The sequence below is a fragment of the Heptranchias perlo genome, chromosome 7 (genome assembly GCF_035084215.1).
Source record: "Heptranchias perlo isolate sHepPer1 chromosome 7, sHepPer1.hap1, whole genome shotgun sequence".
NCBI lineage: Eukaryota > Metazoa > Chordata > Chondrichthyes > Hexanchiformes > Hexanchidae > Heptranchias > Heptranchias perlo.
The window spans coordinates 10,918,706-10,943,421 of NC_090331.1; the positions used below are offsets into that span (position 1 = coordinate 10,918,706).

At 47.5% G+C, this 24,716-nt stretch overlaps 1 protein-coding gene across 1 annotated transcript in view; it reads left to right on the forward strand.

Moving 5' to 3' along the window:
- adcy5 (adenylate cyclase 5) overlaps nucleotides 1-24,716 on the forward strand; it is a 442,325-nt gene that overhangs the window by 401,788 nt on the left and 15,821 nt on the right. The window contains exons 16-20 of the mRNA XM_067987067.1: nucleotides 2,402-2,428; nucleotides 3,549-3,681; nucleotides 19,898-20,161; nucleotides 21,915-22,119; nucleotides 23,856-23,980. Coding sequence (XP_067843168.1) covers nucleotides 2,402-2,428; nucleotides 3,549-3,681; nucleotides 19,898-20,161; nucleotides 21,915-22,119; nucleotides 23,856-23,980 — 754 coding nt within the window. The remainder of the gene's footprint in view (nucleotides 1-2,401; nucleotides 2,429-3,548; nucleotides 3,682-19,897; nucleotides 20,162-21,914; nucleotides 22,120-23,855; nucleotides 23,981-24,716) is intronic.

Sequence of the window (24,716 nt, forward strand, 5' to 3'; positions counted from 1 at the left end):
AAGAATGAGAGGTGATCTCATCGAAACATATAAATTTCTAACAGGACTAGACAGACTAGATGCAGGGAGGATGTTCCCGATCGATGGGGAGTCCAGAACCAGGGGTCACAGTCTCAGGATACGGGGTATGCCATTTAGAACCAAGATGAGGAGAAATTTCTTCACTCAGAGGGTGGTGAACCTGTGGAATTCTCTACCACAGAAGGCAGTGGAGGCCAAGTCATTAGATGTATTCAAGAAGGAGATAGATATATTTCTTAATGCTAAAGGGATCAAGGGATATGGGGAAAAAGTGGGAACAGGGTACTGAGTTAGACGATCAGCCATGATCATTTTGAATGGCGGAGCAGGCCCGGAGGGCCGAATGGCCTACTCCTGCTCCTATTTTCTATGATTCTATGATTTGTGAATGTTAAATCTGAGATTGATAGATTTCTGTGAACCAAGGGTATTAAGGGACATGGGCTAAGGCGACATATGGAGTTAGGTCACAGGTCCACCATGATCCACATTAACGATTTTGACTTAAACCACATTAATAATTTGGACTTAAACGTAGGGGGCATGATTAAGAAATTTGCTGATGACACAAAGATAGGCGGTGTGGTTGATAGGAACATGGGAACAGGAGTAGGCCATTCAGCCCCTCATGCCTGCTCCGTCATTTGATAAGATCATGGCTGATCTGTGATCTAACTCCATATACCTGCCTTTGGCCCATATCCCTTAATACCTTTGGTTGCCAAAAAGCTATCTATCTCACACTTAAATTTAGTCAATTGAGCTAGTATCAATTGTCATTTGCGGAAGAGAGTTCCAAACTTCTACCACCCTTTGTGTGTAGAAATGTTTTCTAATCTCGCTACTGAAAGGTCTGGCTCTAATTTTTAGACTGTGCCCCCTACTCCTAAAATCCCCAACCAGTGGAAATAGTTTCTCTCTATCCACCCTATCCGTTCCCCTTAATATCTTGTAAACTTCGATCAGATCACCCCTTAACCTTCTAAACTCCAGAGAATACAACCCCAATTTGTGTAATCTCTCCTCATAACTTAACCCTTGAAGTCCGGGTATCATTCTAGTAAACCTACGCTGCACTCCCTCCAAGGCCAATACGTCCTTCCGAAGGTGTGGTGCCCAGAACTGCTCACAGTACTCCAGGTGCGGTCTAACCAGGGTTTTGTATAGCTGCAGCATAACTTCTGCCCCTTTGTACTCCAGTCCTCTAGATATAAAGGCCAGCATTCCATTAGCCAATGATCTATGTACCTGAACCCCTAAGTCCCTTTGGACATCCACTGTTTTTAACTTTTTACCATTTAGAAAGTACCCTGTTCTATTCTTTTTTGATCCAAAGTGGATGACCTCACATTTGTCTACATTGAATTCCATCTGGCACAGTTTTGCCCATTCACCTAATCTATCAATGTCCCTTTGTAATTTTATGTTTTCATCTACACTGCTTACAATGCCACCAATCTTTGTGTCATCGGCAAACTTAGATATGAGACTTTCTATGTCGTTAATAAATATTGTGAATAGTTGAGGCCCCAAGACAGATCCCTGCAGGACTCCACTAGTCACATCCAGCCAATGTGAATACTTACCCATTATCCCTACTCTCTGTCGCCTTTCGATCAGCCAACTTCCTAACCAAGTCCGTACTTTTCCCTCAATTCCATGGGCTTCTAACTTAGCTAACAGTCTCTTATGTGGGACCTTATCAAATGCCTTCTGGAAGTCCATATAAATAACATCCATTGACATTCCCCTGTCCACTACTTTAGTCACCTCTTCAAAAAATTCAATCAGGTTTGTCAGGCACGACCTACCTTTCACAAACCCATGCTGGTTCTATCTGATTCTCGAGGTGTTCAGTCACCCTATCCTTAATTATAGATTTCACGTGCAAGGCCTGGAATAGAACGCTGATTGCAGCTGAGTCCTTGGGCCAGCCGAAACTTGCGTCTTGCCTGCGCAGGGGCCATTGGGCGCGGGGTAATAGCGCATCACGCTGCCTGCGCCCAAAAACGGCCCTTATCCAATTTTTTTTTTCCCCCCTGTATAAATAAATGGGAGTTACTTCTTTTCTTTTACTCTCTGCTCATAATCGTGATGTCCGTGAAGTGGAACTTCATGACCAGCAGTTTTAAGGCATAAAATTCTGCAACAAGCTGGCAGTTGAGAGACCAAACGACTCTACAGATATCTAGCTGGAAGGAAGATCTCCTCTGAGCTCCAGGTGTAATTAAATTCTAGACCCATTCTTTATGAACACATTTCACTACAGAGCAATTTTCCAACCAGACCCACGAGAACACTTAGGATCATTTGGGGGAAATTCACAAAGCTACAGCTTGCTGTAAATTATTTCTAACTGATTCTTTCTTTTACTCTCCAGTGGCCCCTCCAATGGAACATTGACTTGGTGAGTATTATCCTGAGTATGATATGTTTATTATAAATACAAATTGGCCGGTTCAGTCCTCAGTAGTGTTGTAGATGTTATCTTTGCAAATAAAAAAATTTTAAAACATAAAAGTTTTACCATTAATTTCAGACACAGAAGTTGTCCTGCAATGTGGGCCATAAATGCCAAGTTGGCAAGTGCCGAACGGAGCATTTTTCATCCAGTGTTAAAATTGGGACTGCAAAAACATCCTTAATCCTTTAACCCCGCTGGTAGATCCTTTGCATCTTGCTCAGGACAGACTCTCGGAAGCCGAAGTGCCTTGTTTCATTTGTCCTGATAGTCTTCTGTTGCTGTGCTCACCTCTTTGAATCTAGTACTCTGGAAATACTTTTGTAATCAGAGCCACTCCCTATCGTGGATTTAGTTTTACGGAGCAGGACGGAGAACAGAAATGTCACACTGCTAATCTCACTAAAATTCACACAAGTGAGGCCCAGCAGCACTACTTGTGTCATCTCCTGCTCTTGTGCTCTGTGTGGGAGTCAGAGAGAGAAGTGGGGAGACTCAGTACTGGAGGGTCCAGGACAGGAGTTGACTATAGTCCCTGATGCAATTCAGGCTCTTGTGTTCACAGCAAAACGCAGCACCTTGGGTTTGCACCAGAGGTTACACTGGGTACTGACAATGCACTTCTGTCCTCTCCGAAAGGCAGGAATCATGTCAGTCCATATCGTTCAGGCTAAAACTACTAGTTTAATTTATTTACATGCTTTCAATTACAAAGAGCAAAAGGTTAAGCAATGGCAATGCAATGCCACTTGCATGGTAGTTTAAATTTTCTGATAAAGTAAGTGTCCAAAATCTTAAGAGTCCTTTAACTGTGACATGGAACCAGAACCCAGCACGAGTCAGAGCCTTCAGGAGAGGAGCGGTGAGGGAGGAAAATTGGAGAGACAACTAGAAGCCTGATACCTTCCCAATTGTGAAGTATCTGAACTCCAACATGTTGACTAAACCTGACTCAGACTTTAAATTTTTCATCTACGGCTAAATCAATTGAGTTAATATGAAGTCTCAGATAAGAAGAACATCCCGCTGTGGCTGTTTATTTTAATTATTTCTTTCCTCGTGACAGCTCCGTGAAGTTCTCAAAGGTGGCCTTGAAGATCATGACCCCTATTGTTATCACAGTGTTTGTTTTGGCACTGTACCTCCATGCCCAGCAGGTGGAATCGACGGCCAGGCTAGACTTCCTGTGGAAACTGCAGGTAGGATTGCAGCAGCAATCTTTGATCACACCACTCTTTGGATTATACAGCTGCCAAGTTCCCCAAAATGCCAAACCATGTCTGTAATTCCCTGCTTAATTTAACCCTTCGATCGTTGACCAGCAGTTGAGAAACCCTCTTGTTGATTTGAAATGATTTCTTGTCCCTCGAAGCGCTGCCTGCTGTGGTACCGAGCCATGAGGTTCCCAATCGACAATTTGTGTGGAGTTAGCTGATCTCAGGCGGTGGGTGGGTGGGTGGGTGGGTGGGGGGGGCCTTAGTATGAGGGCTACGATTGCCCTTAAAATGGGTGGGTGTTTGTTCCCTAGTGACTCTGATTGGAAAATGGTTATGAGACAACCTCAGTTGGCTCAGCTAGACTGTGATGTCCAAATGTGATGTACACACTGATGATCCAGGTTCACACATGAAGAACGTTGACTTGGGAGAGGTGGCAGAGGGCAATCGGTTCCTGCGGTGCCTTCCGAAGATGAGGGGGGGGGGAGAAAATTTGAAGGAAAAAACAAACCTTGTTACTACCTAAAGAAAGAACTTGTCTTTCTAGAGTATCAGCCAGGGCTCAGTGGGTAGCACTCTCACCTCTGAGTTAGCAGGCTGTGGGTTCAAAGTCCCACTCCAGAGACTTGAGCACATAATCTATTCTGAAGCTCCCAGTACAGTACCGAGGGAGTGCTGCACTATCAGAGGTGCCATCTTTTGGATGAGACATTAAACCGAGGCACCCTCTGCCCTCTCAGGTGGACGTAAAAGATCCCATGGCACCATAAGAGATAGGAGCAGGAGCAGGCCATTCGGCCCCTCGAGCCTGCTCCGCCATTCAGTGAGATCATGGCTGATCTGATTTTTACCTCAACTCCACTTTCCCACTTTTTCCTCATATGCTTTGACTCCCTCGCTGATCAAAAATTTGTCTAACTCAGCCTTGAATGTATTCAATGACTCAGCCTCCACAGCTTTTTGGGGTAAAGAATTCCAAAGATTCACGACCCTCTGGGAGAAGAAATTCCTCCTCATTTCCGTCTTAAACGGGCGACCCCTTATTCTGAGACTATGCCCCCTAGTTTTAGATTCCCCCATGAGGGGTAACATCCTCTCAGCATCTACCCTATCGAGTCCCCTCAGAATCTTGTATATCATTTTGTATATCATTTGTATATCGTTTTGAAGAAGAGCAGGGGAGTTCTCCCCCCAGTGTCCTGGGTAAATATTTATCCCTCAACCAACATCACTAAATCAGATTATCTGGTCATTATCACATTGCTGCTTGTGGAATCTTGCTGTGTGCAAATTGGCTGCTGCGTTTCCTACATTACAACAGTGACTGCACTTCAAAAATACTTCATTGGCTGTAAAGCTTGTTGGGACGTCCTGCGGTCATTAAAGACACTATATAATTGCAAGTTCTTTCTTTCTTTGAATATTCACAGCACCTTATCAACTCTTCACCACATCCCCAAAGCACTTTACAAGCAGTACTTTCGAAGTGTAGTCAAATTTGAAGTGTAGCCGCTGTTGTTACATAATGAAACACGGCAGCTAATTAGCACAAGGTCCCATAACCAACAAACAAATGAATTGCCAGTTAATCAGCTTTTGCTGGTGTTGGTTGGGGGAGAGGAGTAGCCCTTTGGTTTAGTGATAACTTTCCCTGCTCTGAGTCAGAAGGTGAGGGGTTCAAGCCCCACTCTAGACAGCCTCAGTGAATAGAGACTGGAATATGGTCTCTCAATACTGGGTTGGCACCCAGCAGGGTGCTTGCATCCGGTTGGAATGTCCACTGGCTCTGTAGTAGTATTATCACCTTTGAGTCAGAAGGGTTGGGCTCGAGCCGCACTCTGGACAGTCCCACCGAGTGGACATCAGAGTGACTGCTCCAAATACTGGATTGACATCCATCCGGGGGTACTTGCATCTGATGGGTCCAGATGTCTTCCCTCCCCCGTAAAAGGCTCTTGAGCCCTGGTTGCAGCCTACCCGGGAGAAGGTTCTCTGAAGATTGAAAAAACAGTGAGGAAGCCAATAGGAAACCACCTCAGCTGCTATTCCCCAAGTAAGTGCCCTAAGACACAATAGATGGATGGTTGACCAAGAAACCAGGAGAACTCCCTGCTCTTCTTCATATGGTGCCACGGGATCGTTTACGTCCACTTGAGCGGGCAGATGTGGCCTCAGCTTCAGTGTCTCATCTGAGAGACGGCACCTCTGGCAAAGCAGCCCTCCGTCAGTACTGCACTGTAGTGGGGTTTGACTCAACGTCGAAAGTGCTACCAACTGAGCCGAGCTGACAATTTGCACACGCGGTGTCTTCCTCAATACAAGGAACGCGAGAAAACATGTGTTTGTTCCGTCTGTAGGGAGCATTTATTTTTTGTGGATGTTATTCTAAGCAACACAGTACATTGATTGGAGTCGGTGGCTCATGTGGAGAAAAAGACCAGTGCAGATTGGATGGGTTGAATAGCCTGGTTCTGTGCCGGAACATTCTCTGATTTTATGATGATGTGATTTCAAAGGTAATCGATTGGTTTCAAGTTAATGCATTTCTACTGAGCTACAGCCTCCTTCATCACAACTGATCTGTAGAAATGACCTTATGTATCATAATCACCAGGAGCTGAGCACTAGACAGCTAACTAATCTGCTCCTGAAGAGAGTGATTAGTGACTAATTACAATACAATATTCGATCCGCGAAGCATGAATAGGGTTCGAAAAAATACCTTTTTTTTTGACAAAAGAGCTATCCGGTCATAGAGTGTAATTATTAATTGAGAAGACTGTGGGGTGACCTGATAGAGGTCTTTAAGATTATGAAAGGGTTTGATAGGGTAGACATAGAGAAGATGTTTCCACTTGCGGGGGAGACCGGAACTGGGGGCCATATAAATATAAGATAGTCACTAATAAACCCAATGATGAATTCAGGAAAAACTCCTTTACCCAGAGAGTGGTGAGAATGTGGAACTCACTACCACAAGGAGTAGTTGAGGCGAATAGCATAGATGCATTTAAGGGCAAGCTGGATAAACACATGAGGGAGAAAGGAAGAGAAGGATATGTTGATGGGCTAGATGAAGAGGGGAGGGAGGAGGCTTGTGTGAAGCATAAACACCCGCACAGACTAGTTGGGCCAAATGGCCTGTTTCTGTGCTGTAAATTCTATGTAATAGATTATTTGTCATTAAGTGTAATTAGAACACAATTTCCTGTTCTCTAAAGGCACTGATTCCTTGTGGGGGTGGGGCTGGTCATAGTCTGGTGCCTTACCCAAGTGGCTAACCTTCATATCTGAGCCTAGGCAGTTAGTGTCAGCAGGCAATTCGACCTTGATGGGCAAACCACAGCTGAGACTCACCCTCCCCCTGACCTACATCCACCCCCCCGTATCCTTTCCTGCAGGGCTCACTGGTGCCAAACCCTGGCAAGGGTCTTTGGGAGAGAAGGGGGAGAGGGGAGATCTTGGCAGAATGTGGAGAAAGATAAAATAAAACAAGCTGTGGTGTGATGCAAGACGGTTTGATTGAAAGGGCAACTTTTTCCCACTGGTTTTGTGGTTTGTGGCGGTGGAGGGGTTAGAGATCTTTTCCTGGTAATATTATGTCATTTGACTTAGTCATTTGAAAGTATTTGCAATATCATTTTCCTAAAAAAAAAATCTTGGGTTATACACCAACGGGAACGAGATACAAAATACTGGCTAAGTCTTGAAGGGGTCGTAGATCCCCAGTGGCCGTAGGCAGGAAACAAAATGGCAGCAACGATTGGGTTATGCGCCAGGAGCGCCCGATACACATTTAAATGAGCGGCCCTCACATTATGGTCTTGGTAGTGCTGTGCCTGGACAGTATTGCCATCAGGGTTAGGGGTAAGGGCAGGGTTAAGGCTACGGCAAGGGTGAGGGCTAGGGTTAGGGTTAAGGTTGGGGCTAGGGCTAGTGTTAGGGTTGGGGTTAGGGCTAAGGTTAGGGCTAGGGTTGGGGTCGGGATTAGGTTAGGAGGTGTAGGCAGGAGGGCGTTTAGCATTAGGGCTAGGATTAGGGTTAGGGCTAGGGTTGGGGTTAGGTTTGGGGTCGAGATTAGGTTAGGGGGTGTGGGCAGGAGGGCGTTTAGCGTTAGAGTTAGGTGAGGGGGTGTGGACAGGACGGCAGTTGTCCCCTCTTGTGTTTTTATTCTCATTTCTCGAGTTTGTTGTGTCACTGGGGTCTGCCACTTCTGTTTGGCTCACTCTTGCTATTGCTTTTTGTTCTGTTTTACTTGCCATTGTCCTTTTTTTTGGTAGATTTTCTTACCCTGGGCTCTGGATGTGGTAGTGGGACTTATTTGGTCCCCATCAAACTGTTGCTTCCTATATTAGAGTTGTTTGCTCCATGGGTGTTGTTTAGTTGAGTGTTGAGGGTTGTCTTTCGGTTTAGGGTTAGGGGTGTGGCGTGGCTTGAATTAGGTTTAGGGGTTGGGTTGGAGTCCGGGGTCGTTAGGGTTAGGAGTGGGGCTGGGGTCTGGAGTAGTTACGATTAGGGTTGTGGGTGGGGTCTGGGGTAGATACGATTAGGGTTGGGCGTTCGGTTGGAGTCCAGGGTAGTTAGGATTACGGTTGTGGGGTTGGGGTCTGGGGTGGATAGGATTAGGGTTAGGGGTGGGTCTAAGTTTGGGGTTAGGGTTAGGGTTAAGCTTGGCGTTAGGGTTATGGCTAAGGTTGGGGTTAGTACTAGGGTTAGGGCTAAGGTTTTCGTTAGGGTTTGTCTATGCATTAGGGTTAGATTTAGGGCTAGATTTTGGGTTTGTCTTTGCAAATGCATTAGGGTAATGGCTAAGGTTGGGGTTAGGATTGGGGTTCTGATTTGGGTTAGGTTTAGGGCTAAGGTTGGGGTTAGGGTTGGGTTTGTCTCTGTGAATACAGTACAGGGTTAGGGTTGGGGTTAGGGTTGGGTTTGTCTCTGTGAATACAGTACAGGGTTAGGGTTGGGGTTAGGGTTGGGTTTGTCTCGGTGAATACAGTACAGGGTTAGGGTTGGGTTTGTCTTGGTGAATACAGTACAGGGTTAGGGTTGGGGTTGGGTTTGTCTCGGTGAATACAGTACAGGGTTAGGGTTGGGTTTGTCTCGGTGAATACAGTACAGGGTTAGAGTTGGGGTTAGGGTTGGGTTTGTCTCCGTGAATACAGTACAGGGTTAGGGTTGGGGTTAGGGTTGGGTTTGTCTCGGTGAATACAGTACAGGGTTAGGGTTGGGTTTGTCTCGGTGAATACAGTACAGGGTTAGGGTTGGGGTTAGGGTTGGGTTTGTCTCGGTGAATACAGTACAGGGTTAGGGTTGGGTTTGTCTCGGTGAATACAGTACAGGGTTAGGGTTGGGTTTGTCTCGGTGAATACAGTACAGGGTTAGGGTTGGGTTTGTCTCGGTGAATACAGTACTGGGTTAGAGTTGGGGTTAGGGTTAGGTTTGTCTCGGTGAATACAGTACAGGGTTAGGGTTGGGGTTAGGGTTGGGTTTGTCTCGGTGAATACAGTACAGGGTTAGGGTTGGGTTTGTCTCGGTGAATACAGTACAGGGTTAGGGTTGGGTTTGTCTCGGTGAATACAGTACAGGGTTAGGGTTGGGGTTAGAGTTGGGTTTGTCTCGGTGAATACAGTACAGGGTTAGGGTTGGGTTTGTCTCGGTGAATACAGTACAGGGTTAGGGTTGGGTTTGTCTTGGTGAATACAGTACAGGGTTAGGGTTGGGTTTGTCTCGGTGAATACAGTACAGGGTTAGAGTTGGGTTTGTCTCGGTGAATACAGTACAGGGTTAGGGTTGGGTTTGTCTCGGTGAATACAGTACAGGGTTAGGGTTGGGTTTGTCTCGGTGAATACAGTACAGGGTTATGGTTGGGTTTGTCTTGGTGAATACAGTACAGGGTTAGGGTTAGGGTTGGGGTTGGGTTTGTCTCGGTGAATACAGTACAGGGTTAGGGTTGGGGTTGGGGTTGAGGTTGGGTTTGTCTCGGTGAATACAGTACAGGGTTAGGGTTGGGGTTAGGGTTGGGTTTGTCTCGGTGAATACAGTACAGGGTTAGAGTTGGGGTTAGGGTTGGGTTTGTCTCGGTGAATACAGTACAGGGTTAGGGTTGGGGTTAGGGTTGGGTTTGTCTCGGTGAATACAGTACAGGGTTAGGGTTGGGTTTGTCTCGGTGAATACAGTACAGGGTTAGGGTTGGGGTTAGGGTTGGGTTTGTCTCGGTGAATACAGTACAGGGTTAGGGTTGGGTTTGTCTCGGTGAATACAGTACAGGGTTAGGGTTGGGGTTGGGGTTGGGTTTGTCTCGGTGAATACAGTACAGGGTTAGGGTTGGGGTTAGGGTTGGGTTTGTCTCGGTGAATACAGTACTGGGTTAGAGTTGGGGTTAGGGTTAGGTTTGTCTCGGTGAATACAGTACAGGGTTAGGGTTGGGGTTAGGGTTGGGGTTGGGTTTGTCTCGGTGAATACAGTACAGGGTTAGGGTTGGGTTTGTCTCGGTGAATACAGTACAGGGTTAGGGTTGGGGTTAGAGTTGGGTTTGTCTCGGTGAATACAGTACAGGGTTAGGGTTGGGTTTGTCTCGGTGAATACAGTACAGGGTTAGGGTTGGGTTTGTCTCGGTGAATACAGTACAGGGTTAGAGTTGGGTTTGTCTCGGTGAATACAGTACAGGGTTAGGGTTGGGTTTGTCTCGGTGAATACAGTACAGGGTTAGGGTTGGGTTTGTCTCGGTGAATACAGTACAGGGTTAGAGTTGGGTTTGTCTCGGTGAATACAGTACAGGGTTAGGGTTGGGTTTGTCTCGGTGAATACAGTACAGGGTTAGGGTTGGGTTTGTCTCGGTGAATACAGTACAGGGTTATGGTTGGGTTTGTCTTGGTGAATACAGTACAGGGTTAGGGTTGGGGTTGGGTTTGTCTCGGTGAATACAGTACAGGGTTAGGGTTGGGGTTGGGGTTGAGGTTGGGTTTGTCTCGGTGAATACAGTACAGGGTTAGGGTTGGGTTTGTCTCGGTGAATACAGTACAGGGATCAGACTCTGGAAAACCGAGCTTGAATGGACTCCGTTTACTGGATTTTCCCATCGACGCTATATTCATTTATGGGTCACTGCCAGCATTGAAAAACGTTGCTCAGAGGGTCCAGGCCCTAATTTCAGAATCCTAATGCCGACGGTGTTTGGTATTCATTTGGTGGTCCCTTTAGGTAAAACATCGCTCCACAGAATAGAGTTTTAAGACACTGAGAAGTGTTGATTCTACAACTGTACTTAAATCAATGACAACAGTGGCTCCAAGTGGCTCGGAATGAGTAGTGCATTTGAATGAAAGGTTTTCTGCATGAAAAAACTGTGCAGTTTAATTGGAAGTAATTATTACAAATTCAGAGAGTTTTTATGAGACACCAAAAAATCTTGAAGAAATTAAAATAAAAACAGAACATTCTGGAACTTCACAGGAGATCCGTCAGTATCTGTGAAGGGAAAAGACAACTTAATATTTTGGGTGTAGACACCTCAACAGAACTGAAAACTGAGATATAAAGAAACCTCTTTTTTTATTCGTTCACGGGATGTGGGCGTCGCTGGCGAGGCCGGCATTTATTGCCCATCCCTAATTGCCCTCGAGAAGGTGGTGGTGAGCCGCCTTCTTGAACCGCTGCAGTCCGTGTGGTGAAGGTTCTCCCACAGCGCTGTTAGGAAGGGAGTTCCAGCATTTTGACCCAGCGACGATGAAGGAACGGCGATATATTTCCAAGTCAGGATGGTGTGTGACTCGGAGGGGAACGTGCAGGTGGTATTGTTCCCGTGTGCCTGCTGCTCTTGTCCTTCTAGGTGGTAGAGGTCGCGGGTTTGGGAGGTGCTGTCGAAGAAGCCTTGGCGAGTTGCTGCAGTGCATCCTGTGGATGGTACACACTGCAGCCACAGTGCGCCGGTGGTGAAGGGAGTGAATGTTTAGGGTGGTGGATGGGGTGCCAATCAAGTGGGCTGCTTTATCCTGGATGGTGTCGAGCTTCTTGAGTGTTGTTGGAGCTGCACTCATCCAGGCAAGTGGAGAATATTCCATCACACTCCTGACTTGTGCCTTGTAGATGGTAGAAAGGCTTTGGGGAGTCAGGAGGTGAGTCACTCGCCGCAGAATACCCAGCCTCTGACCTGCTCTCGTAGCCACAGTATTTATATGGCTGGTCCAGTTAAGTTTCTAGTCAGTGCTGACCCCCAAGATGTTGATGGTGGGGGATTCGGCAATGGTAATGCCGTTGAATGTCAAGGGGAGGTGGTTAGACTCTCTCTTGTTGGAGATGGTCATTGCCTGGCACTTGTCTGGCGCAAATGTTACTTGCCACTTATCAGCCCAAGCCTGGATGTTGTCCAGGTCTTGCCGCATGTGGGCACAGACTGCTTCATTATCTGAGGGGTTGCAAATGGAACTGAACATTGTGCAATCATCAACGAACATCCCCATTTCTGACCTTATGATGGAGGGAAGGTCATTGATGAAGCAGCTGAAGATGGTTGGGCCTAAGACGCTGCTCTGAGGAACTCCTGCAGCGATGTCCTGGGGCTGAGATGATTGGCCTCTAACAACCACTACCATCTCCCTTTGTGCTAGGTATGACTCCAGCCAGTGGAGAGCTTTCTCCCTGATTGCCATTGACTTTAATTTTACTAGGGCTCCTTGATGCCACACTTGGTCAAATGCTGCCCTTGATGTGAAGGGCAGTCACTCTCACCTCACCTCTGGAATGCAGATAATTTGTCCATGTTTGGACCAAGGCTGTAATGAGGCCCGGAGCCGAGTGGTCCTGGCAGAACCCAAACTGAGCATCGGTGAGCAGGTTATTGGTGAGTAAGTGCCGCTTGATAGCACTGCCGATGACACCTTCCATCACTTTGCTGATGATTGAGAGTAGACTGATGGGGCGGTAATTGGCCGGATTGGATTTGTCCTGCTTTTTTGTGGACAGGACATACCTAGGCAATTTCCACATTGTTGGGTAGATGCCAGTGTTGTAGCTGTACTGGAACAGCTTGGCTCGAGGTGCAGCTAGTTCTGGAGCACAAGTCTTCAGCACTACAGCCGGGATGTTGTCGGGGCCCATAGCCTTTGCTGGATCTGTATAGGACTGAACAAAATGAAGAAAGGGAAATGTTTATTTTTTTTCTTTTTATCTGTGAAGATTTTAAATATTTATCCTGCATATCCTGGGGCATCTGTCAATTGTTGCTTTAAAAATGGATAGATAAACCAAAACTCGATTAACTCATCATTTATCTCGTTGCTGTTTGTTGGACCTTATTGCATCTAAAATGTTTGCAATATTTGCCTATATAACAATAGTGACTGCACTCCAAAGAGTAATTTATGGTATATGAAGCACTTCGGAATTTAAAAAAATTTCTTTCTCGGGTTATGCCATTGCTGGAAAGACGGCATCTCGTTGCCCAGAGATGGTGCTGATGGGCCTTCTTTTTGAACCGCTGTCGTCCTTGTGCTGATGGTGCTCCTGCAATGGTGGTAGGTAGGTTGTTCCAGGATTTTGACCCAGCGACGATGAAGGAACGGGGAATACGTGTCCATGTCAGGATGGTGTGTGGCTCGGAGGGGAAATTGGAAGTGATGGTGTTCTTACAACATCCTTGCTCTTGTCTTTCTTCATAGTACCGGTCACGGGGGGGAGGGGGGGGGAAGGTGCTGTCAAAGTAACCTTGGCAACCTGCTGCAATGTGCCCTGTAGGTAGTAACTGGCACATACTGCAGCCACAGTCCGCCAGTGGTGGAGGGAGTGAGTCCGTTGGCAGGGGCATCGATCGAGCGATCTGCTCGGTCCTGGATGGTGTTCGAGCTTTCTGAATGTTGTTCCAGGCGAATGGTGAGTATTCCATCACGCTAGTGAGTTGGGACTTGGAGATGGTGAAGAGGCTTTGACAGTTCAGGAGCCTCTACCCTGCTGTTTTAACCACGGTGTTGATATGGTTTGTCCAGTTAAGCGTATGGTCAATGGTGACCCCGCCCCCAGAATGTTAATGGTGGAGGCCTGAACATTGCTGGTGCCATTGAAGGTTGAGGGAGATGATTGACCCTCTTCTTGTTGGAGATGGTCATTGCCTTGCAATTATATTCCACGAATGTTACTTGCCAGATGTCAGTCCAAGCCTGGATGATGTCCAGGTCCTGCTGTAGTCTGGCAAGGAGTTGTCAATGGCGCTAAATCCTGTAGACTCATCAGCAAACTGCCCCACCCCTGATAATGGAGGGAAGATTGTTGATGAAGCAGCTGAAGATAGTTGGGCCAAGGATGCTGCAGTGAGAAACTCCTGCAGTGATGTTCTGGGGGTGGGATGATTGGCCCCCAATAACCATGACCATCTTCTTTTGTGTCAAGTATGACTCCAGCCACTGGAGGTTTCCCCCATGACCCTCATTGACCTCAGTATTGCTACTGCTCCTTCAGTCAAATGCTGCCTTGATGTTCTTAGAACCATAGAATGATACAACACAGAAGGAGGCCATGTGGCCCAGCGTGTCCATGCCCGCTCTTTGAAAGAGCCATCCAATTAGTTCCACTCCCCTGCTCTTTCCCCATAGCCCTGTAAATTTTTCCCCTTCAAGTATTTATCCAATTCCCTTTTGAAAGTTATTATTGAATCTGCTTCCACCGCCCTTTCAGGCAGTGCACTCCAGATCTCTGCGTAAAAAAATTCTCATTGCACCTCTGCTTCTTTTGCCAATTACCTTAAAACTGAGTCCTCTAGTTGCCAGTGGAAACAGTTTCTCCTTAATTACTCTGTCAAAACCCTTCATGATTTTGAATGCCTCTATTAAATCTCCCCTAGTCTTCTCTGCTCCAAGGAGAACAACCCCAGCTTTTCCAGTCTCTCCAAGTAACTAAAGTCCCGCATCCCTGGTACCATTCCAATAAATCTCCTCAGCACCCTCTCTAAGGTCTTGACATCCTTTCTAAAGTTTGGTGCCCAGAATTGGACACAGTACTGAGCTGAGGCCTAACCAGTGTTTTATAAAGGTTCAGCACAACTTCCTTACTTTTGCACTCTATGCCTCTGTTTATAAAGCCCAGGATCCCGTATGCTTTTACTCTCACCTCTTCTCTGGCATCCACCTCTTGTGTCCACCTCTAGTGTCTACCTCTTGTGTCCACCTCATGTCCATTTCTTGTGTTCACCCCTCGTGTCCACCTCTTGTGTCCATCTCTTGTGTTTGCCTGTAGTGTCCACCTTTTGTGTCCATCTCTTGTGTCCATCTCTTGTGTCCCTCTCTTGTGTCCACCTCTTGTGTCCACCTCTTATGGCTATCTCTTGTGTCCATCTCTAGTGTCCACCTCTAGTGTCCATCCCTTGCGTCCACCTCTAGTGTCCATCCCTTGTGTCCACTTCTTGTATCCATCTCTTGTGTCCATCCCTTATATTCACCTCTAGTGTCCATCTCTTGTGTCCACCTCTTGTGTCCACCTCTTGTGTCCACCTCTTGTGTCCACCTCTAGTGTCCATCCCTTGTGTCCATCCCTTGTGTCCATCCATTATGTCTGCCTCTTGTGTCCATCTCTTGTATCCATCCCTTGTGTCCACCTCTAGTGTCCATCCCTTGTGTCCATCCCTTGTGTCCATCCCTTATGTCTGCCTCTTGTGTCCATCCCTTGTGTCCACCTCTAGTGTCTACCTCTTGTGTCCACCTCACGTCCATTTCTTGTGTTCACCCCTAGTGTCCACCTCTTATGTCCATCTCTTGAGTTTGCCTGTAGTGTCCATCTCTTGTGTCCCTCTCTTGTGTCCACCTCTTGTGTCCACCTCTTGTGTCCACCTCTTGTGTCCACCTCTTGTGTCCATCTCTTGTGTCCACCTCTTGTGTCCATCTCTTATGGCTATCTCTTGTGTCCATCTCTAGTGTCCACCTCTAGTGTCCATTCCTTGTGTCCACCTCTTGTGTCCATCTCTTGTCTCCATCTCTTGTCTCCATCCCTTGTGTCCACCTCTTGTGTCCATCCTTTATATTCACCACTAGTGTCCATCTCTTGTGTCCACCTCTTGTGTCCACCTCTAGTGTCCATCTCTTGTGTCCATCTCTTGTGTCCACCTCTAGTGTCCATCCCTTGTGTCCATCCATTATGTCTGCCTCTTTTGTCCATCTCTTGTATCCATCCCTTGTGTCCACCTCTACTGTCCATCCCTTGTGTCCATCCCTTATGTCTGCCTCTTTTGTCCATCTCTTGTATCCATCCCTTGTGTCTACCTCTAGTGTCCATCCCTTGTGTCCATCCCTTATGTCTGCCTCTTGTGTCCATCCCTTGTGTCCACCTCTAGTGTCCACCACTTGTGTCCACCTCTAGTATCCATCCCTTTTGTCCATCGCTTATGTCCACTTCTTGTTTCCATCTCTTGTGTCCATCCCTTGTGTCCATCTCTGGTGTCCATCCTTTATGTCTGCCTCTTGTGTCCATCCCTTGTGTCCACCTCTAGTGTCCATCCCTTATGTCCGCCTCTTGAGTCCACCTCTCGTGTCCATCTCTTGAGTTCGCTTGTAGTGTCCACCTCTTGTGTCTATCTCTTGGGTCCATCTCTAGTGTCCATTCCTTGTGTCCATCCCTTGTGTCCTTCCCTTGTGTTCACCTCTAGCTCCATTCCTTGCGTCCACCTCTAGTGTCCATCCCTTGTGTACATCTACTATGCCCATCCCTTGTGTCCACATCTAGTGTCCATCTCTTGTGTCCATCTCTTGTGTCCATCTCTTGTGTCCATCTCTTATATCCATCCCTTGTGTCCACCTCTAGTGTCCACCCCTTGTGTCCATCCCTTGTGTCCACCTCTAGTGTCCATCCCTTATGTCCGCCTCTTGTGTCCATCTCATGTTCACCTCTTCTGTCCATCTCTTGTGTTCGCCTGTAGTGTCCACCTCTTATGTCCATCTCATGTCCACCTCTTATGTCCATCTCTTGTGTCTATCTCTTGTGTTCATCTTTTGTGTCCACCTCTAGTGTCCATCTCTTGTGTCCATCCCTTGTGTCCACCTCTTGTGTCCATCCCTTGTGTCCATCCCTTGTATCCACCTCTTGTGTCCATCTCTTGTGTCCACCTCTTGTGTCCATCCCTTGTATTCATCTCTACTTCCATTCCTTGTGTCCACCTCCAGTGTCCAGCCCTTGTGTCCAGCCCTTGTGTCCAGCCCTTGTGTCCATCTCTTGTGTCCATCCCTTGTATCCACCTCTTGTGTCCATCTCTAGTGTCCATCCCATGTATTCACCTCTAGTTCCATTCCTTGTGCCCACCTCTAATGTCCAGCCCTTGTGTCCACCTCTAGTGTCCATCCCTTGTGTCCACCTCCACTGTCCATCTCTTGTGTTCACCTCTAGTATCCATCTCTTGTGTCCACCTCCACTGTCCATCTCTTGTGTTCACCTCTAGTATCCATCTCTTGTGTCCACCTCCACTGTCCATCTCTTGTGTCCACCTCTAATGTCCATCTCTTGTGTCCACTTCTGGTGTCCATCTCCTGTGTCCACCTCTTGTGTCCACCCATTGTGTCCATCTCTTGTGTCCACCTCTTGTGTCCATCCCTTGTATTCATCTCTACTTCCATTCCTTGTGTCCACCTCCAGTGTCCAGCCCTTGTGTCCATCTCTTGTGTCCATCCCTTGTGTCCACTTCGAGTGTCCATCCCTTGTATCCGCCTCTTGTGTCCATCTCTAGTGTCCATCCCTTGTATTCACCTCTAGTTCCATTCCTTGTGCCCACCTCTAGTGTCCACCTCTAGTGTCCATCCCTTGTGTCCATCTCCATTGTCCATTCCTTGTGTCCATCTCTTGTGTCCATCTCTTGTGTCCATCTCTTGTGTCCACCTCTAGTGTCCACCTCTAGTGTCCACTTCTAGTGTCCACCTCTAGTGTCCACCTCTTGTGTCCCCTCTTGTGTCCCCTCTTGTGTCCACCTCTTGTGTCCACCTCTTATGTCCATCTTTTGTGTCCATCTCTTGTGTCCATCCCTTGTGTCCACCTCCAGTGTCCATCTCTTGTGTCCATCCCTTGTATTCACCTCTAGTGTCCATCCCTTGTATTCACCTCTAGTTCCATTCCTTGTGCCCACCTCTAGTGTCCACCTCTAGTGTCCATCCCTTGTGTCCATCTCATTCCTTGTGTCCATCTCTTGTGTCCACCTCTAGTGTCCATCTCTTGTGTCCATCTCTTGTGTCCACCCCTTGTGTCCACCCCTTGTGTCCACCTCCAGTGTCCATCTCTTGTGTCCATCCCTTGTATTCACCTCTAGTTCCATCCCTTGTGCCCACCTCTAATGTCCAGCCCTTGTGTCCACCCCTTGTATTCACCTCTAGTTCCATCCCTTGTGCACACCTCTAATGTCCAGCCCTTGTGTCCACCTCTAGTGTCCATCCCTTGTGTCCACCTCCACTGTCCATCTCTTGTGTTCACCTCTAGTATCCATCTCTTGTGTCCACCTCCACTGTCCATCTCTTGTGTCCACCTCCACTGTCCATCTCTTGTGTCCACCTCTAATGTCCATCTCTTGTGTCCACCTCTAATGTCCATCTCTTGTGTCCACCTCTTGTGTCCATCCATTGTGTCCATCCCTTGTGTCCATCCCTTGTGTCCACCTCGAGTGTCCACCTCGAGTGTCCACCTCGAGTGTCCATCTCTAGTGTCCATCTCTAGTGTCCATCCCTTGTGTCCATCCCTTGTGTCCACCTCAAGTGTCCACCTCTAGTGTCCGTCCCCTGTATCCACCTCTAGTGTCCGTCTCCATTGTCCATCTCTTGTGTCCACCTCTAGTGTCCATCTCTTGTGTCCATCTCTTGTGTCCATCTCTTGTGTCCACCTCTAGAGTCCATCTCTTGAATCCACCTCTAGTGTCCACCTCTAGTGTCCATCTCTTGTGTCCATCTCTTGTGTCCACCTCTAGAGTCCATCTCTAGAGTCCATCTCTTGAATCCATCCCTTGTGTCCATCCCTTGTGTCCATCTCTGGTGTCCACCTCTAGTGTCCATCCCTTGTGTCCACCTCTAGTGTCCATCCCTTGTGTCCATGCCTTGGATCAAAGCTGTGATGAGGTCTGGAGCCAAGCAGTTCTAGCAGAACCCAAACTGAACATTGACAAGCAGGTTATTGGTGTGTGGATGTTGCATGATAGAACTATTGATGACTCCCTCCATCACTTTGCTGATATTCAGGAGGAGGCTGATAGAGCAGGAACTGGCAGGTTAAATTTGTCCTGCTTTTTACGGGTAGGACAGACCTGGGCAACTTCCCACATGGTCGGGTAGATGCCAGTTTCATAGCTGCATTGGAGAAGCTTGGCTTGGGAAGTGGTGGTGGGGTGGGTTGGGGGTGGAGGGGGGTTACTAGTTCTGGTAGACAGATCTTCAGTACTGCAGCTGGGATGTCGTCAGCGCCTGCAGTCTTTGCTGTCTCCAGTGCACTCAGTCACTTTCTAATGTCGTGTGGAGTGAACTGAATTGGCTGGACTCTGGCATCTATGACGGTGGGGACCCGAGGAAGAGGCCAAGTGGGACCATTCACTCGGCACTTTTGGCAGAAAATGCTTGCAAGCACTTCAGCTTTGTCTCCCTGGTCCTTGTGTTGTTGGGAGCTGCCCAATAGTTTATTTTCATGCTGCCCAGCCCGTAGATTACCAGATTTATTCAATGCAGTTTCACAGCTTGCCTTGGCAGGATTTGAAGTCACCATCCTCCTCTGTTGGTTGGTAGCCCAGTGCTGTAACCCATACAATTAAGACAATTGGCAAAAGAACCTGAGGGGAGGAGATAAGGAGAATTGTTTTTATGCAGCGAGTTGTTATGATCTGGAATTCACTGCCTGAACGGGTGGTGGAAGCAGATTCAATAGTAACTTTCAAAAGGGAATTGAAAAATAAAAGTCTGCAGGGCGATGGGGAATGGGACTAATTGGATAGCTCTTTCGAAGAGCTGGCACTGGCACAGGCACGATGGGCCGAACGGCCTCCTTTTGTGCTGTATCATTGTACGACTACCAGACCTGAGCGACGTGATGAGATGCCGTATAAGAAATGTGATCGGCCACTGTGTGAAAGATGTGATAAGGCGCTGTGTGTGTGTGTGTGTGTGTGTGTGTGTGTGTGTGTGTATATAAGCTGCCTTTCTTTCAGAACAAGTGTTCAAAATCGTCAACGTGATAAATAAGTCTTTGTCATTGCCTTGTTCAGGCCACGGAAGAGAAAGAAGAAATGGAGGAACTTCAGGCCTACAACAGACGCCTTCTGCACAACATCCTGCCCAAAGATGTCGCCGCACACTTCCTCGCGCGCGAGAGACGCAACGACGAGCTTTACTATCAGTCCTGCGAGTGCGTGGCCGTGATGTTTGCCTCCATCAGCAACTTCTCCGAGTTCTACGTCGAGTTGGAGGCGAACAATGAAGGGGTGGAGTGTCTCCGGCTTCTGAACGAGATCATCGCTGACTTTGATGAGGCGAGTGTTGCCCGGGGTGATTAGAGGCATTGTTGTGCCGTCCTGTGTTCCTCTTGATGAAACTTCGTCCGTGCATTTGTTACCTCGAGACTCGACTATTCCAATCCTCTCCCGGCCGGCCTCCCACCTTCCATCCTCCGTAAACTTCAGCTCATCCAAAACTCTGCTGCCCCGTATCCTGACTCGCGCCAAGTCCCGTTCCCCATCACCCCCCCCCTGTGCTCGCTGACCTACATTGACTCCCGGTCCGGCAACGCCTCGATTTTAAAATTCTCATCCTTGTTTTCAAATCCCTCCATGGCCTCGCCCCCCCCTCCCAACGTCTGTAACCACCTCCAGCCCCGCAACCCTCCGAGATCTCCGTGTTCCTCCGTTTCTGGCCTCTTGCGCATCCCCGATTTAATCGCTCCACCGTTGGCGGCCGTGACCTCTGCTGCCCAGGCTCTAAGCTCTGGAATTCCCTCCCTAAACCTCTCCGCCTCTCCACTTCTCTCTCCTCCTTTAAGACCCTCCTTAAAAGCCACCTCTTTGACCAAGCTTTTGGTCACCTGTCCTAATATCTCCTTGTGTGGCTCATTGTCAAATCTTTGTCTGATAGCTGTGAAGCGCCTTGGGATGTTTTACTACGTTAAAGGCACTATATAAATGCAAGTTATTTTTGTTGTTATTCCAGAAATATAATTGAAAAGGCTTTGTCTTCAACGTGCAGTGGCAGGCCTCCCACCACTGGTGGCGCTGTGGTGCAAGTCACCCAGGTCCGTCAGCCATTTTGTTTTTCACCCAATTTTTGTGTTTTTTTCCATCCTTTTTCTAGTTAGAGGTTTTTTTTCTATTTTAAATTTAATATTCCCCCCCCCCCCCACCATCCAATCCATTTGTCTCACTCCTTACTGCTACTGGTTCCTCATTTCCTTCTTTGGCCGCTCGCAGGTATCCAGGTCCCCTTGTGGCTGCCAGCCCAAAGTCGCACCCTTTCAAAGGTCTGGTTCCCAAACTAGGCCCTCTGCTGCACCTCCCTCTGTTATTCCTGCCTGTCTCGCTCCTTTTCCCACTGACCTTGCTCCCAACCCCCTTACCAGGGTGTGATGCTCCTCGTCTGATGTTCCTCTGCTGCACCTTTGGTGATCCAAGACGCCGAAACAGGAAAATCTGCCCCACCATTTCCTCCAACTAACAGCGAGCAACGTTGCAGGAGATGCGTTAATATACATAATAACTTTTCCAGCCGGCGGGAGGAGCGCTACGTAATGCACCACTAAATCCCTCAGCGTAAAGGGCCACTATCAGCATCGCAGCTAAAAGCCTGTCCTAATGGCAACACGTGCCATGTACTTTAGGGTTGCCAACTCTGACTGAATGTATTCCTGGAGGTTTCATCACATGATGTCCCATCTCTCACTGCCCCGCCCCCGCGCTCCTGACATTGGTCCATCCAACACGTCCATCCTCATGGCACACTGCCTACCCACGGCCAATTGGAAAGTAAATACACTCTTCATGACTCAATTGGATGATTCTTGACTTTCAGTCAAACAGCCTTTTTTCCCACCAACTCCTTTACTTTTATTACAAATAAACAAAAAAAGTGTTCAGAGAAGGACATTGTGGGCAAAATCCCAGAAATCACAACAGTTGGATGCTGTGTTAGGGGGACGGGACTGACGCCCCTTCCTCATCCATATCTAACTTGCAAATGATGGAATTCTGTCCACTCTCTCTTAGTTACAACAGGATGCTCTTTGGTTCATTGCAGATCATCAGCGAAGACCAGTTCCGACAGCTGGAGAAGATTAAGACCATAGGCAGCACGTACATGGCAGCGTCAGGTCTGAATGACTCCACGTATGACAAAGCTGGGAAAACCCACATCAAGGCCCTGGCAGATTACGCCATGAGGTTGATGGACCAGATGAAGTACATTAACGAGCACTCATTCAATAACTTTCAGATGAAAATAGGTAACTCAGGCCTTTATTGGGAAGGATGTCAAGGCCATAGAGTGGGCGCAGAGGAGATTTACCAGAATGGTACCAGGGCTGAGGGACTTCACTTATGTGGAAGGACTGAAGAAGATAGGATTGTTCTCCTTAGAACAGAGAAGGTTAAGGGGAGGTTTAATAGAGATGTTCAAAATCATGAACGGTTTTGATAGAATAAATAAGGAGAAACTGCTTCCACTGGCAGGACGGTCAGTAACCAGAGGACCACAGATTTAAGATAATTGGCAAAAGAGCCAGAGGGGGGAGATGAGAATTTTTTTTTATGCAGCGAGTTGTGATGATCTGGAATGCACGGCCTGAAAGGGCGGTGGAAGCAGATTCAATCGTAACTTTCAAAAGGGAATTGGATAAATACTTGAAAAGAAAAAATTTGCAGGGCTATGGGGAGAAAACAGGGGGGAGTGGGACTAATTGGATAGCTCTTTCAAAGAGCCGGCACAGGCACGATGGGCCGAATGGCCTCCTTCTGTGCTGTACGATTCTGTGATTCAGAGTTGCCGCTCACTCGGCAGATTGTGTGCAGTTCATTCCTTGCAAACGCACTGTCGCTAAGTACCATGCACACGTCATACAGGAACCGAATGCCATTCGTACCAACAATCTGCTAGAGATTTACATTCAATTATATATTGCTTGTATCAACTTGAGAAGTTAGACATTGTCAAAACTTCTTTACCTTATTCTAACAGAGCAGCTCATCTCATGTTGCTGTGAAGAGGTTTTGGCCAGAAGAGGGATAGATTTCAGGAGTAAGTTACCAGGAAAAGCATGTTGAAGCAGACAGAATAAGTGGGACAGCCAAGCTACCACATTCAGTAGTTGAGGCGACTAGCATGGATGCATTTAAGGGGAAGCTAGACAAGCACATGAGGGAGAAAGGAATAGAAGGATATGCTGATAGGGTGAGATGAAAAGAGGTGGGAGGAGGCTCATGTGGAGAATAAACGGCGACATAGACCAGTTGGGCCGAATGGCCTGTTTCTGTGCTGTACATTCTATGTAATTCCATGTATCCTGTCCTGGAATGTGAGGCAGGAGTTAGAAGAGCCTCCCCAGATATCGGAGCAGCGTTGGATGGATTTGAGCTTTACGGAGAGATGTCGAGGGGGGAAAAGAGGAAACTTAGCTTCTCGAAGGCGACTTCAGTGATGGGGGAGATGTGCAAGCTCAATTTGAGATTGATGGCGATAGTTGAGGTGCATCGTGTAGATTTTAAATCTGATTTTTGCATTACTGTGAAATGCTCTTGTGTACAAATGCTTCAAACATGGGGGGAAAAAAACCCTTGTGTGCATCTGAATTGGGAGAGAAGCAGACCAATGGGTTTAAAGGATACACCAGTAAACGCCAAATAGTCTATCAGTGGGTTTGATTGCACTGGCAATGGGGAATAGAGAATTCTTCATTTCCTGTTGCCGAGGAATTCGGGTGAAGGGACAAGGCCCATGTGGGGAGCATCACCAAGATGGAACGGAATAGGAAAGAAGATGAGGTGAATCAAGGAACTATGGCGAGGTGATTCTAAGCATGGGGCTTTAAAAGCCCGTAGATCAAAAGGAGGAAGGAAGGCTGAAAGAGGTGAGGAGTTCCACAATTTGAGGTCCTGGGAGGTTTCAGGAGGAGGTTTCATTACAGATCTGAGTGGACAATAGTGATTCAACAGTCTCACTTTTTTTTTCCCCTTTTCTGTTTAGGACTCAATATCGGGCCAGTCGTCGCGGGAGTGATCGGAGCCCGCAAGCCTCAGTACGATATCTGGGGAAACACTGTCAATGTTGCAAGTCGAATGGACAGTACAGGGGTCCCTGACAGAATTCAGGTAAAGGAAAAAGCTGTGCCATAAATTGATTTTCACTTCAATGTGAAGTAAAATCGGGCGGCCTGTAAAACAGGCATCAATTTCCCACCGGGAGAGTTAGGTTATAGTTTTGAGATGAAAGTTTTTTTTTTCCTTGGATTTTTTTTACTGTGGAAACTCAAGCTTTTTAAAAAATATTTCTTCCTATTTTTGGTGTCTATTTGTCTCTCCATCTTTGGCCGCACACCCTTTTTAAAAAAATTTGATCATGAGAATGTGGGCGTCGCTGGCAAGGCCAGCATTTATTGCCCATCCCTAATTGCCCTTGAGAAGGTGGTGGTGAGCCGCCTTCTTGAACCGCTGCAGTCCGTGTGGTGAAGTTTCTCCCACAGTGCTGTTAGGAAGGGAGTTCCAGGATTTTGACCCAGTGAAAATGAAGGAACGGCGATATATTTCCAAGTCGGGATGGTGTGTGACTTGGAGGGGAATGTGCAGGTGGTGTTGTTCCCATGTGCCTGCTGCTCTTGTCCTTCTAGGTGGTAGAGGTCGCGGGTATGGGAGGTGCTGTCGAAGAAGCCTTGGCGAGTTGCTGCAGTGCATCCTGTGGGTGGTACACACTGCAGCCACAGTGCGCCGGTGTTGAAGGGAGTGAATGTTTAGGGTGGTGGATGGGATGCCAATCAAGTGGGCTGCTTTGTCCTGGATGGTGTTGAGCTTCTTGAATGTTGTTGGAGCTGCACTCATCCAGGCAAGTGGA